Source organism: Oreochromis aureus, linkage group 7 (genome assembly GCF_013358895.1).
Source record: "Oreochromis aureus strain Israel breed Guangdong linkage group 7, ZZ_aureus, whole genome shotgun sequence".
Lineage (NCBI taxonomy): Eukaryota > Metazoa > Chordata > Actinopteri > Cichliformes > Cichlidae > Oreochromis > Oreochromis aureus.
In genome coordinates, this window is record NC_052948.1 from 48,522,607 (window position 1) to 48,538,258 (window position 15,652).

Below are 15,652 nucleotides of genomic sequence, written 5' to 3' on the forward strand. Positions count from 1 at the left end.
ATAGAAACAGGGACCCCCCAAAACTAAGAGCCCTATGGTGGTTGAGTTAAATTGCTGGCTCAGTGCTCACCCGCTAATTTTGCTCTGCTGTGTCACTGTAGATAAAGTCGTTGGTCTGCGGGGGCCTCACCACTTCAGGCTGATTCATGAGCGCATGAGCTGGTGGGGTGTTTGAATCTCATGTATTTTTATGTAGCACCGCCACCTGCTGTTGAAATCAATAAACTACCCAATGAGGTTGAAAAAAAAAAAAAAATATATATATATATATATATATATATATATATATATATGTGTATAAAACATCACTCAAGTGAAGAAGTTTCTACCATGTTTGGTGAGAGCATTGCAGAGTAGGCTGTCAGTTCAGGTCCTGTGTTGCTTGGCTGGACAGCTGCTGCTATTACAGCCTTCTGTTTAATATCAGCATCAAGTGAATGGACAACAGTGTGCTTTTTATATAGAATCTGTATGTAAACAAATACAGACGTTTATTGAAAACTGTCAAATATGTACACACATGCAAAAACACGGAAAAGTAAAGTGGGTTATTAACATCGACACAGGTGTAATGTATTTGATGTATTATGTCATGAGCTCTCCTCAGATCAAAGCACAAAATAATTATCAGTCTAATTATGCACATTTTTGCCATTTAAGCAAAAACAAAACATGGATATTCAATGAACTGTGAAAACAGACCATATATGAAGCGCACAGTGAGGACAACGATTGGGAAACCTCAGCAGGATGCAAGTGTTTATGGAAGTTGCTGTGATTGCCCAGTTAGCATTCCCAAAGAGCTTTCAGCTGGAGCCAATGGAATAATCACCAATTTCAGTTCACTAAGGCATTACACATTTTTCTTTTTTTAAAAAAGGGTGAATAACAAAGCACATGACTTCTATAGTGAAAGAGTGATGGACTCGTTGCCTTTAACCTTTTTGGACCAGCTCACTGTTAAGTGACCATCTTTAAGTCCATTCTGAGCAAAGGAAAATCCCTGAAACACAACCGAGTTTGGGAATGAACGTCACCGAGTCTGTTGACTCTTTAAACAAAGAACCACAAAAGAGCAGGGTTCACTAAAAGTCACTATAAGTAGAGACTGGCAGCAAAGACGATGTCTCTCTTGATCTTTGTTATTCCTGCAGGGAGAGAAACACATTGTTTAACACAACTCAAACGCTGTCACAACTTTTACACGAACAGTTTACAGAATCTAGTTTTTGCTTCTTCATAAACGTAAATGGTTTATAAAAAACATGCACTAAATAAAGTTTATGATGCACAGGTGTACTGTCAATGTAGTTTTAACAATACAAAAATAAAATGTCCAACTTTTTAAGGATTTATCATGTTAGACTAAATTTAAAAAGGGAGCTAATAGTCATTCAAAGGAAAAATCGGTGCAATGTGTTTCCTACCTTCAGCAAACTTATTCTCCAGCTCTGTGTTGCCGATGGCTTTAGATGCAGAGCACATCTGTCTCAGGACCTCCTCCAGGCGACGCATGCAGCGGATGATGCTCCCTAAACAGAAATCCAGTGTGTAGATACATATGTTAGAAATCTTTGATGATATATATATCTTTATATATCTATCTATATATATTCTTTTGAGTGTAAATGTGTTCATTTTGTATCAAATAACTCATCTGACCCACAAAATCTGCCTCAAATAGAAAATATTTCCTGATACTGGAGAAAGGAACCAATAAATTGTGATCTTAATAATTAAACACCTGCAGATCTAAGTAACAAACCTTCAAAGACGTCGGTCATTTTGCAGATTTGAGCAAACGTGGCCCCGTTGGCCCAGGCATAAACCACGTCCATTAGGTGGGGTTTAAATTGGTTCAGATAGCTCTCTTCGTCCACCTCCAGCTTGGCGTCCGCTGACACTTTGGCGATGCGCTTTGCACATTCCTGAACACAACAGAAACAGCGCTGCTTTCATTTCTACTAAAATTCAAGCATGTAAAAAGATACAGCTCCACTCTGATGCCATCTCACCTGCATCTGTCTCAGCGGTGCAGCGAGCTGTTCAGTTAGTTTTGGCATCTCGCTGGCCTGGAGGAAAAAAAACAACAACATCTGTTTGCTATTTTAAACAATAAAAATATATTCTACATAATTATTATACGTACCATATAAATGTTAATGTTATTAAATCATAATACAGCTTAATTCCTGCACGCATGTCTACATTTTTCAGAAAATACAGGAGGAATACAAGGAGGAAAGACATCATTAATTATCTTAGCGAAGCATCAAATTTGTGGAGGTTTATGAGGAAATTTCCAAACAATCTGAAGTCCATCCTTCTACAGTGAGGAAGATTATTCATTATCAAATGGAAAGACAGTTGCCAGGTGGGCATCCAAGCTAAATTCACAATAAGGTCAGACTATGCAATGATCAGCGAAACTGCAAAAAATCCAAGAGCTGCATCTCAGTCTCTATGGGAGTGTTAGCATGTTAAAGGCCTAAATTTCATGATAATTAAATTAGAAAAAGACTGAACAAGTATGGCTTGTATGTAAGGACTACAAGGAGAAAGTGGTTTCCCTCTAGAAAGAACATGGCAGCATGGATAAGGTTTGCAAAGTTGCACAAAACAAAATGAGTCATCAAGGAACCAAAGCATATCAGCAGCTCATATCACCTCTCACTAACTGTCAGCACGGTAATGGAGGGGTCATGATTTTGTCTCGTTTTACAGCCACTGTACTTGGGCACTTTGTAGTCATTGAATCAAGCACGATCTCCACTGTATACCGAAGTATCCTAGAATCAAATATAAGTCTCTGTCTCACAACAACTTGAGATACTAATGTTATTTTCATCAGAAAGCTTAGGGGCTCCTAGGCTGCCGGTATCACTTTTATAAGGAGCCACATCTGCTCTGTAAATATTTATTGTGGTCTGGATTTTTTTTTTTTGTTTGGGGGTGAAGTCAGTTGGTATTTATACGTATTCTAGTGTGCTATTTTGCATCCGAGCAGCTATTTGGTGTGCAGATGCAAACTAATATTAACAATGCACTTGATCTCAGTGAATATCTGTTTGGTGGCTCCTCTGAGAAGCTAATGTGCAGGATTAGAGGTACGTTCACGTCTGCAAGTTACCGAGAAGGTGATGAACTTGGCTCAATAGGTAACAAATGTACAATTTATTTTCAGGTGTTCTTCCGACCAAAGCTGAGTTCTTTAAAAACATGCTAATTGGCTAAAGTCCCCATCATCAACAGCTAAAATAGCAGCAGGTCGTCTTTAAAGACAGCTGACAGCTGTGCACTCACATGCGCGTCGGATTTATTGGAAACATGACAGCTGCTTGTCATTATTCCCTGTGTAAACATTTGAAGCTGGCTAATAAGAGACAGTCGGATATGGGATTGAGGTCAGAATCTTTCCTTTCACAGGACTGAGCTAATGAGAAACCAATAAAAGTCTGTTTAAACATGTGCTGATGCTGGATCACCCTATTTTGAGAGTTTGGTGTTTGCTTTGACTGTAAAGCAGGAGAAGAAGCCAAGAATGTGAAAGCAGCCCGAATTTACAGGAATGGGAATAAGGTGTTTATATTAGTGTTCGGGAAAAGATGAATATTTGTACATAGAGTGAGTGATGCATTTGTGTTTGTTTGTCCCTACGTTTTCCTGGAAGACAAAGCATGACAGCAGGGCGGTGGCTTGCTCAACTGTCAGATCATTGAAGAGACCGTTGAACATCATCTCAGTCAGCAGGAGCTCGTCGGCACTGGAGATATTTATGCAGAAAATTAATTATATAATGACTTTGCTTCAATATCTTGATCTTTTGAAAACAGCAGCTATAAAAGAAAAGTGAGGTGGAACATGGAGTAAGATTCTGCTTTTTTGTTCTAAATATGTAATTGTAAGACATCAAAACAAAAGCTAGGAACAGGAACTTCAGGTCACTCACGTTACCCCAGTTCTCAGAGTAGCATGAATGAGATGCCCTTTTTGCTGGGGTGAAGTGAGAAAAAATGCTTATCTTTAAAAAAAGATTTTGAAAAAAATTGGCCAAATAGTAGTGCAAGCTTCATAAGGTTGGGTGGCTGTCCAACGGGACAGGAGTGTTGTAATGGAATAAGGCTTTTAAGGAATACGCAAGTAGGTGCATCCCATACTGAGCCATCTCACTCATGCTGCTGTGAGAGCCGGGGTTACACAAGTAACCTGAAGTTTTCAGGTTCATCCATACAGACACAGCTCAAACATTTTCTTCACTGTCCCAGCTTTGTGTGTGTGTGCCCCGCCCTCCCCTACCTGCTAATTTCACAGGCGACCCGCCCTTTCATCTCAATGACGTCAGAGGGACTGGCAAAGCCGAGTCTTCGAAGAACTCTCTTTCTGCACTTCAGCTGGTCCATCTGCAAGATGGTTCGAGCTTTTTTGAGGTCTCGCTTGGCTGTTCGAACATCTGCTGCGATCTAAAACACACACACACACACACACACATAGTTATGTTATGCAAATTTCTTCATTTTTAACTTGTTGAACTTCTTTCAAAAAGCTGTGTGATACATTCCAGTTGTTTAGCACATCAGATAACTTCAAGCAACTTTAGCTGTCAGTGATGAAGAGGAATGGGAAAGACAATTGCAACAGATGTTCATGTGCATGCTTATCTCGTACCAACTATTTAATTTATCCACTTCAACCTCTTCTACTTTTTATAACACACATACAAAGACTTCACCAGCACTGCTCATTGATCAAAGAAAGAAGCGCAGACTTCTCTGTAATGGTGACTGGATGTGTTGGTAAAGATAAGTGATCTCACATGAACACTTAACTCTAAAGCTAAGACTTTTTAGTGCTTGTACATTCTGTAAGATGCGTCGAGTTCAGCCAGTGCTACCTGTTTCGCTAAACAAATAAGATAAACGAGACATCAGAAATGGTAGCATCTGTAAACACCAATAAAAAGATGAATCTGAGGATTAGCAGCAGTTTTATTTTATGTTGGTGTTCAAAGAAATCAAAATTAAGTTTACTGGACTTTTGAATGTAGGAATAACATTCACAAGCGCTCATTTGTCCTATGTTTGCCTGTATGCACATATTTGACCACAACTGAACAGAAAAATCCAATAAAAAGAAATCAAGTCTCATCTAACAAAAAGGTACTTTTTGCAGATAAACAGGAAAGTTTAAACATTAAGAAATTAGAAATGTTCCGTTGTTATTTGTTACAGTAACTTGTTTTGGTATAGACAACACACCCCAATCTCAATCAAAGCTACCAATAAATAACCCTAACCAAAAGTGATGCGTTGCTTCAACACAAAGGTAATAGACAACTAAATACTTTGTTAGTACCTTGTTGTGATATATGACCCCCACAGGGTAGTAACAAAGTGTTCAACAGTGTAAGAACCTTTGAATTCACTGAAACAGTGCTCAGAGTGGACTTCCAGAGAAGCCATGATCAAAACCATTAACAAGTCAGAGAAAAAGCAAAGAACAACAGGTTATAAATAAAAATGGCAAACTGGAGACCAATACCCACACTCAGTAACTCAGTCCGAGCCTCCAGGCAGTTAATTCTTGAGGTATTTTCACACTCTAGATCAGTGGTGTGAGAAGGCAACTAGTTGAAACCAGCCACATAGTCGTTCCCGACCATATATCGTTACTCACGCTCACTAGTTTACAGCTGACACAGTGGATACCCCAGTGACAGTGATATTTACTTATGCATCACTTACCAGGCAAATACATGCCACTACAAACTAGGTTAGCACAGTTTGCCATCATTTAGTTATGCTCTCATGATAAGGCCTGACATTTAGCAGGGCATCCCATGGCTTGAAATTTGACAAAGTTTCTCACCAGAGCTTTCTTCTCACAGAGAGAATAGACAGATTCCAAGTTGGGGTCACTGTGCAGGGGATGGGTGTACATGCGGTGCTCAAAGGCCTCAATCTTCTGAATAACTTTCTTTAATGCAGGGTCTTTGATGCCCATGTCATCTATGGGGTCAAGCACAGGAACGCCATCTGGGAAACGTTTCTGCACCTCCTGTGGACAAAATGATTGAAGGGAAAAAAAAAATGTAAATGATTCACACTAATATCTTCAACACCTTGAGAAATGGCTCTACTTGTACCTGTATGGACTTGAGCATGAGCTGTCTGTTGTCATAGGGCCTCAGGTCTTTGGGGATGTAAAGACGAACTGAGCTGACAGAAGTGAGGAGATGGAGCATCACTGGAACCACCTGGGCAGAAAAAAGTGATTTCAATTATGGCGCTGCCATTTGTGTATATGAAGTTACGTGTGTTTTTGTGATTGCTCCACCCACCTGCATCTCTCCAGTCTCCCCTGGAGCGGCAGGTTTAGCAGCTTCAGTTGCAGCGTCTTTCACACTGTCCTTACTACAGTGGACCAAAACCTCCACGACATACAGCGGCTCTGAGTCTGTAGTCGTCTAAATACGAAATGTGTGTTAGTCATAGCCACGTGAGCTTAGATTCATCTACAGGTGCCACTAACTTACCTTAACATTAGACTTCTTGCAAAAGTTTACAACCACTCCCCAGCCAAAGTCAGCATCTTCATTTTTTACCTGACAGATGAAAATACAGACTTGTTAAATGATGTGAAAATCCTCCATTATTACTGCTGGTCTAAGTGTGAAGCTGTACCTTGACAAGTCGCCCAGGCTGTAAGAAAGGCAAGCAGTATTTGGGTTTATGGATGAACTCCTGGATTTCTTTACCCAGTTTGGCCAGCTGCTGTCTGATTTTAAAGTAAGTGACCACACTCTCTTCATTAGGAATCTCAATGGTGTGGTACTGCTCCTCCAACTTCTTAATTTCTGCACAAAAACAGTCAGCAACTTGATTCATCTTAGAACTAGATCACAACCAGACAACTGAAGATGACACTTTAAACAGTCTACAAATATACATACACATGCTATTGAAGTCAGTGATTGCTATTTGTGTTCATATTTGCATATGTCTCTCAGTTACTACCCAAGTGTGCAGTGTGAAAAAGTGCATATAGAAATGCTTACTCTCCACTACACCAGGCAAAGCCCTGTAATGTTGGAACTGGTAGAAAGACTTCTCCAGCATGTACTCTGGGTTGATCTCCTCCACACGCAGCAGGTTGAGCACCATGTTGTAGGTTAAGTGGAAGGCACTGTTCAAAGGATCTGCAGAGCCCTGCACAGCAGGATTAAAATGGTTAAAATCATTAAAATGTCAGTAATTTCTGACAAAGAACAACTCAAGAATTACTTCTAAAACTTTGGAGTCAGTAGTTCAAACAGGTGCTAGGGCCTATAAAACCTGAAACTGATGGTAAAAAGCATTTGAAGCAGCCTGGTTAACAATACCTTGAGTAGCTGTTTACCCACAGCTGGGCTCATCTTCTCATCCACCATGAAAATAACAATCCCTCTGTCGTCCATTCCTCTCCTCCCAGCACGCCCAGACATCTGGATATACTCACCTGATGTTATCTAGACAAGGTGGGAAGATAAATTATATTATAGAACGTCTATGTACATGTGAAATATATGTGCAACTGAGAAACTGGTTAAAGCAGCATAAATGAAGGGGAAAAAACAAAACACTGAACATCTGCATATTTATTCAATTACTGCCTAGGCAATTATCTACATCACTCATCTATTTTGTGATGTAGAGAGTGAAGCACTTTTCCAAAGGTCTCTGAGGACTGTTCATTGCATCACACATGGCACTGACTGAACTCTACATTTTTTTTATTTTTTTTTGCAAAGAGAGGTAAAAACCAAGAGTTTAAATGACCAGATCTTCATTTCACACATTCTTCAGAGCAGCTCTTGAGTTGGAAGAGAGTTTTTTGAAGAATGAAGGTGAAGTGTGAGTGCCTGCGTGGAGCTTTGGCACCATCAGAGGCTACAGATGTTTCTGATGAACCTCTTGGAGGGCAGTTTCACTCTCTCTCGCTCATTCTCTTTAATCCCTAGAGCACCCCCTTGTAAACAATATGTGGCTGTTTATGTGCCAATCCAAGCTGCAATGCTTGAAGACCTTATAAAGGCTTCAGAGCAACATGCTACATAACTGCTGCACACTTGACAGAGCAGCTTTAAAGCACAATTTATGGCGAGCTCTGCACTTTACTGGCCTCAAACAGAAGCCATGGAAAGACAGATATCGTTCTGGAAGTGCAACTTTTCCAAACATTCATACTATTACTGCTGCTGAGAAAATTATGTATTAAAGACATAAAAAGTGGTGAATATCTATATCTATATCTCTCTCTATATATGTATATATGCATATATGCACAGAGAAACAGAGAGTGGGAGACCATTGTGTTTGAATGCGTGAACTTACAAAGCGGTGATTCTTGCCATCAAACTTGCGTGCACTGGTGAAGAGCACAGTGCGAGCTGGCATGTTGATGCCCATGGCGAATGTCTCTGTGGCAAACAAGGCCTGCAATGGAAATAAAGAGCATTAAGCTCATCTCAATATTTACATTTTATCACTTACAAATATACACTCATGAAACTGCATCCTCGAGGACTAATAAACATGTTCAAAGTGTTCCTCATAAAACATTTGGAAAGCCATTTTTTTTCAAGTGCAAAAATATTAGAGCAGCCAAGAACAGCCGATCATGCACAAAATCTTAACAAACAAACAAAAAGAAAAACCAACATAAAAGCAGGATTTCCCGTAAAGGAAAGTTTGAAAACTTGTCACAAACCATTTCTATTGGTTTATGACAAGTTTCCAGTCTGCATGGAGTAAATCTTAAAGTTGTGATAAAAAGGCTTTAATAATGACCTGACTTGTGTCTAAGCCTGGATTAAAACACACTGAAACATCTGCTTCTCCAGCTGCAAGTATTTCTAATTGTGTTCTTTTATTTGCTGCCATTTTTTAGCACCTTTTCTTCATTTCAAAGTGTTACTGCCATAACAACCAGAAATGACCAAAAGGTAAAGTGTAACTCTGTAGTTAAAGTAAAAAGGCTGAAGACAAGACTGAAGACAGGTACACATTATCATGAACTGGATGACTGGTTACTGTAAAGATTAGTTTTAATTACACTTAAACAGACTCTCTCAAGGATTCCATGTCAACATAGTCATATTAATGGATTTGATGAATATGTACTAAACTTTTGAGCAAATGAAGTATTTCCCCTAAACGTCCGTTACAAAGAAAGTTTCAGTCCTGCAGAGACAGACAAATCTCATAAAAGTTAGAATCACCACTGTACCTTGAGGAGCCCTTCAGAGAAAAGGATCTCTATGGTCTCTTTCAGGATGGGCAGTAGGCCTCCATGATGGATCCCTATCCCCCTCTTTAACAGTGGCAGCACGTGCTCGACCTGAAGAACACAAACAAGCTCATTACTGTTGAACTTCTTACTCAGTGACAGTTTTGATCACAGCTGACGAAACCAAAGAAACACAGGATTGAAAAGCCAAAGTAACCCTCATAATGGAAAAGTGTGTGGTAGGGTTGGGCTTTGCTGTTGCTCGTGTTGTACCCAATAACAGCTACTACCGCTGTTACTGGGTACAGGGCTGATTTTAACAGGACTCATCACATCAGTAAACAGTGAGGTTTTTTGCTAAGATTTTACAAGGTGTTAAGATCAGGTTCAAAAACCACATTTTAAATAAATAAATAAACCCTTGACAAGCTCAGAGAAAGCTGAGAGCATGTAGAAACACTTACCTGAGGCAGTTTCTTGTCCTCATCTGATAGACAGTCCACTGCATTGTTGAAAACCTCCTCCACCAGACGTTTCTCATCATCTGTAACAAAGAAAGGAGTCTAGTTTGAGTGATTTTAAAATATTATTCAAAACATAATTAATCCTGGGAAACGTGGGGTTAACTCGGAGCAACAGAGATAGGGGGTTTTGGGGTATTGCCTACAGAGAAACATCAACCACTCAGGGGTTGTGCAAGTCTCTGTTGACTTTGGAGTTTTTGTGCCAAACACATTATAGTATTTGCTGTTGCTGGTGGGCGGTCTCGGTCCATCTCAGTCCATGTGGACTTTTCCTTATTCATGAAACCACTTCCAGTCCAATAATTACATCTGTATGGGAATTTTGCTGTAGCTAAAAGCATAAACAAATGAAATACTGAAAACTTCTTTCTTGCAAGTCTTGCAACATCAAAGGTGTTGACAACTTTATCTCCTTTTTCTGACGTCAGACTGTGTGCTGTGTTACTGTTTGTAGGCCTCTGGTTGGCCAGCATTTCTAGATGATCAGAGTTATATCACCACCTGTTGCTTTGGCATTAACAGCATGCCAAAAATGTTTTTTTTCCCCTTGCATTTTCATGTGGAGAGAGATATTTTTCAAAACAAACATGGAAAAAAAACTCATTTTAAATAAGACGTGCATATGTGGATATGCCCTTTTTCTCCAGTCTACTGAAATTATCTCAGTATCTACAATTTTTCTTAAGAAAAACAAAAAACAAAAGCTTTACTGAAACCACAAGAACGCAAGAAACTTGTGAAAATGAGGAACTGTCTTTGACACAGTGTCTCCATTTGTTTTGTGCAATATTGATAAATCATTGGCAATCTGCATGGGATTTTGAAAACAAACCTTCTCATTTATAATAATGTCACAGGGCAGAAAAAACAAACCAAGATGGGGAAGGAAAAGATCTCCCACTTAAGATTTGATGAGCATGTTTGACTTGGAACAGGTGGATGTGAGCCAAGCTCAGCCTGCTGCTGGACTGTCTCCAATCATGCGGAGATTTATTCTTATGAAGCAACTCCTCCACTTATCCACTGGACAAAACAGCAGCACCAACGGTGAAGGCACAATAAGCTACACTGATGGCACTCGCTGGGTGAGGAGGATTAAATCACATTCCCTGCCAACAATTTAGCAATGTTGATTTATTTGCCAAATCTCATCTTCTTCCCCAGCTCTCTGAACATTTTGTCACAAAAACAGATGGTGTTGATGTTTCACTTGGCAAAGAAAATCCATTTGCCACCTCAAAAATCTGCTCACTGACTGGTCTTATGACCTTACCTGATACCTGATAAGTGACAAATGCATTGAAGCTATTGGTCAAATAAAAGCAACATCACTGTATAATAATATTCTCACGATCAAATTATAAAAAGTCAATAATTTCTAATCTTATTAGAGGAAAAAATAAGATTTTAATCTGTAATATTCAGAACTTGACTAACAAACAGTCTGACCTCACCTCATTCAGCAAACATCAGAGCTACAAGCCAAATGCCAGAAACACATCCTTTGATATTAATCTATCAGCTTAGTTGTCAACAGAAAACTTTCAACTATTCACACATTGCACTTATCAAACAGCACGTTTGCAAAGACCTTCTCAAAGTCTACCAGTGCTTTCATGACTGTAAACAACTTAACTTGACTGACTACACGCACGCACGCACGCACACGCACACGCACACACACACACACACACAGATTAGAGAGTTTCCAGGAATGCACAGACCTCTGTTAAAGTCCAGTTTAGCCACCTGTAGAGCGTAGGCCTCACACTCTTTCTTACTGAAGCTGAAAATAATCACTGGCTGGAAGTTCCTCTCCATGATCATCTTCACTATCTTGAACACACTCGATGGGCCTGATTAAAGTACAAAGACATGCAATCTTATATGAATTACTGAATCAAAGATTTTTACATTAAAATCCAGCAAACCCACACACCTTTAGTGCCTCCTCTCCTTCCTTTTGGATCCCACTTGGCACCTCCGCTGCTGCCCCCAGAATCCCCAGCATCTCTCAGCACCTGCATAGCTGTGTTGAAATTGTCCTCTCTGAATTCTCCCTGGAGAAAAATACAAACAAACAATCGTCCTGAATTATACATTACCTTATAGGGGCTGTTTCTAATTGATGCATCCAAATTTAGAATACACAAATTGTTATTTTAGCCCCACTTGTGTAAAGCAGAATTATCAGTGAAGGAGATGAAGCTGAGTAAAAAGAGTTATTAATTCATTTTTTCTGAAAAGCCCTAATGAGTGTTGTTTCCACGTGTCCTTACATTTTCATCAACAACCAGGTGGAGTCCATCACCCCCTGCTGGAAAGATATAGTGTTGCAGTGGAGTGGGGCGGTAGTCTGTGTAGACCACATGGCATGGCTACAGGAGACATTAGAAAAGCATAAATCAATAAACATAGAAACAAAGAAAAACTACTCTAAATCACTCATTTAAACTGTCACCTTCTCACTTAGGAACATTATAAGAACTTTAATTATACTATGAGGCAGTACAACATCCCACCTGCTTGTGTAAGTGACAAATCCACTCGGCAAACTGTTTGGCATTGGGGATGGTGGCTGACAGGAAAACATAATGCACATTATCGGGAAGAAGAATGATGGTCTCCTCCCAAACCACGCCACGCTCTGAAATACACAGACCAGTGAGACGTGTTACCAACCAAAAACCGTCACGTGACATTTTTCTTTACCACAAAGTAAAAATAAACTTTAATTCAACTGAGCTTTAAGTGCTTCTGTTGAGAAATCAGTAAATGAAAAGACGAAAAAGAAGGTCTAAACACTGATTTTCATGCAATTGTTTTACTGTCCTGTGTTTTCTCTCTCTCTCTTATATATATATACATACACACATACATACATATGTATGAATAATTTGACAATATGCCATGTGCAATTTTTTCAACAGCGTATTAGTAATCTTAGAACATATATTGTATGGACAACCTCCTAATCTTTGAATTCAGATATTTCTGGTGTTACTGCAGGTGTGTTAAAATCATTCCTAAAGCCATGCAGTCTGCCTTTATAAAAAAATAATCTGAAAGGGTCGTTCTAAAGGGCTCACTGAATTTGAATGTGATGCTGTAATTGGATGCTAATGTTGCAGCGAGTCATTGTGTGAGGGAGGAGTCAAATATCCATCCATAACTCACTCATGAATTCTGTTTGTACTCAGGAGAAAATCTATTTGATTCTTGGATGTTCAAAACACACTGACCATTGGTAATTTTACAGATTGTCTGCATCACTTTTCTATTCTATACCCACCCGTGTCTCTCATGTAATGGATCTCATCGAAGACGACCCACGCCACTTCCCTCATGATCTCGGAGCCTCGGTACAGCATGCTCCTCAGAATCTGGGAGAGAAGAAATTTATCATTTGACCAACCTCTGGACTGAGCAGCATCAAAAAACACTCTTCAATAAGGATCCATCCATCCATCCATCCGCTTCCGCTTCAATAAGGATATAACTAGCAAATGTAAAAATGTCAACTCCACAAAAAAATATATATATTTTTTTTTTTACCTCTGTTGTCATGACGAGGCAAGAGGCAGTGGGGTTGATGGTGACGTCACCTGTCATCAGTCCTACATCTTGAAACTCTTCGTACATCTCTCTGTACTTCTGGTTGGAGAGAGCCTTGATGGGGCTGGTGAAGATCACTCTCTGCTTCTCCCTGAGAGCCAGCGCAATGGCGTATCTGCAGAAAGATATCAGAGAAAGCTATTAAAAAATGTTTTGAGCACCTACTGAGCACAATTGCTGACCGGTCTTCATTTTTTAGTTTGTTTTAAATGAAAAAAGTTTAGAATACCTGTTTTGTTTTTTTAAGTTCAGTCTTTTGACCAATCAGTGGGCTATAAAGGTTCATAATACCTCTCAGTGCTGCTTTCCAGCGTGTCAGTACATTTACCAAGAAGGCACTGATGCAGCACAACAGTGAGTATCATCTCTAGTCTCTATAAACTGTTAATGGTCAGCATTACATTTTCTGTAGTTTGAGTTTAAAATTCTAAGCTGTATTTTAGCCAAATATAATCAACTCGAATGAGGAAAAATGTGATCACCCAGTATAAATTGTATACTGATGACACTTACTCAGCACAAACAGTCTTCCCTGCAGAGGTGTGTGCAGACACAAGCACAGACTGGTTGTTGTCAATACATAATATGGCCTCCCGCTGGAAGGGATCGAGAACGAAAGGGTACTCCTGCAAGACGAGTAAGATGTATCAGAACAAAAGGAAAGCAATCCCACGGTAATGTCAGTTCTTGAAAACTCACACTAAGGCCCCTTATACCTTGGCTGCTTTTCCCACTCGTGGTTTCAGAGGTTTATATTCCTCACTGGCGGGAAGAGCAACCTGTCAGGGAAGTACAGAAATGGCAACAGTTATCATCACTATTTTTCTGCTTGTTTATTTAAAAATGAATAAAATTCTTAAAAAACCAAACAAAAAACAACTAAATATATCAGATTTTCTTTACCTCATGTGAACATCCTTCCACTGTTTCCACCTGCTCCACTTTCACCTGAGGCATAAATTCTGCAAGACTGAAAAAAGAAAGAAGAAGAAATAGAACAAACTCTGATGTGATGTGAATGAACTCACGTAATCAAAATATTTATCAGAAGGAAAGTGTGATTCATGTGGAAAACGACACTCAAGCCTGACGATAACTGGCATATTGTGAGCTTATAACCAGCTCTTGTTGTTTAGCCGGCTCTTGTCAGCTGTCCGGAGACCGGAGGGTTGTATGTCTAATATGCTGACAATAACTGTGATGATATCAGGAATAAATAAGCATAATTATCCACATTTTCATGTGTTAGAGTGCGCTCTTCGGAGCACAGTTGACCCTTCAGGTAAGGAGGAAGAGGATCACATTCTATCCAGGTTGCATTTCTCTTTCCTTCACATTTTCATTTCATTGGTGAAGAGGAGCCCTTCTCAGAGAACATCTGAGATAACATTTTGATGATGACACCTCCTACTATATTTCTGATTAGAATATGACAATCATATGTGAGCCCTGTGATAGACTGGTGATATGTGCAAGGGGTAACCCACATCTCATGCTATCAGACCTGGGACAAGCTGCTTCATGATAAATGCGTGCATAAACATTCCCAAGCAGGGATAATTTAAATATTTCTACTAATATGAAGCTGGTTTTACATCACTTTTTTTATGCTGCTGAGCAATTTAATAACTGTGTCCACTAACACCCTGCATGAACACAACAAAGCTTCCCTTCTTACTTTAGTTCATTCGCCGAAACTGCCTCATGTCGAGGTTTCTTCACAAACACCACCTCCTCTCCACCATCACTGTCTGCCTCTCTCTTGGCTCGGGCAGACGGACCGACATCTCTGTCTGTTTCATTTTTGGCTGCAGCTTTCCTATAGAGAGCAGAAACACACGAGCTGTTAGCGAACATGCATAATTCACCAACGAAGGGCACACACACACTTAGCTACAAACTCGTGTTCAAGAGAAATGGGCTCAGAGTTATATATGCCATAATATTGTTAACTTTAAGCCCAATAAGCCTTTTTTTTTGTCCGGTGTTTCTTTAACGAACCAATGGCTGTTACTATGACTGGCACGAGCACCCATGGCGCTACCGTCCTCGCGGAGAATAAAACCTGTCAAAAACAAACACAAAAATTTTCTCCAGAAAATATATATTTACCCCGGTTCTGCCGCCACACTCGCCGGTACTTTTTTATTTGTGGTATTTTGTTGTTCATCGTCAAACACGCTGAACAAACCGTCTCCAAAGGTGTCAGCCATGTTTGTTAGGGGCACACTTCCCACAATACAACACGA

The 15,652-nt window shown here is 39.7% G+C and overlaps 1 protein-coding gene across 1 annotated transcript; it reads right to left on the minus strand.

Moving 5' to 3' along the window:
* Positions 1-453: 453 nt before the first annotated feature.
* mtrex (Mtr4 exosome RNA helicase) lies at positions 454-15,616 on the minus strand. Its single transcript, XM_031754522.2, has 27 exons — positions 15,516-15,616; positions 15,082-15,222; positions 14,307-14,373; positions 14,120-14,182; positions 13,917-14,029; positions 13,344-13,518; positions 13,081-13,171; positions 12,311-12,435; positions 12,068-12,166; positions 11,728-11,848; positions 11,513-11,644; positions 9,729-9,808; positions 9,265-9,375; positions 8,370-8,471; positions 7,379-7,504; positions 7,055-7,205; positions 6,681-6,853; positions 6,533-6,601; positions 6,338-6,463; positions 6,143-6,253; positions 5,866-6,054; positions 4,297-4,460; positions 3,658-3,763; positions 2,016-2,072; positions 1,766-1,928; positions 1,428-1,532; positions 454-1,148 (listed from the first exon to the last, which is right to left on the minus strand). The coding sequence occupies exons 1-27, from the start codon at positions 15,614-15,616 to the stop codon at positions 1,096-1,098; spliced, it is 3,114 nt and encodes a 1,037-aa protein (XP_031610382.1). The 3' UTR covers positions 454-1,095.
* Positions 15,617-15,652: the final 36 nt, after the last annotated feature.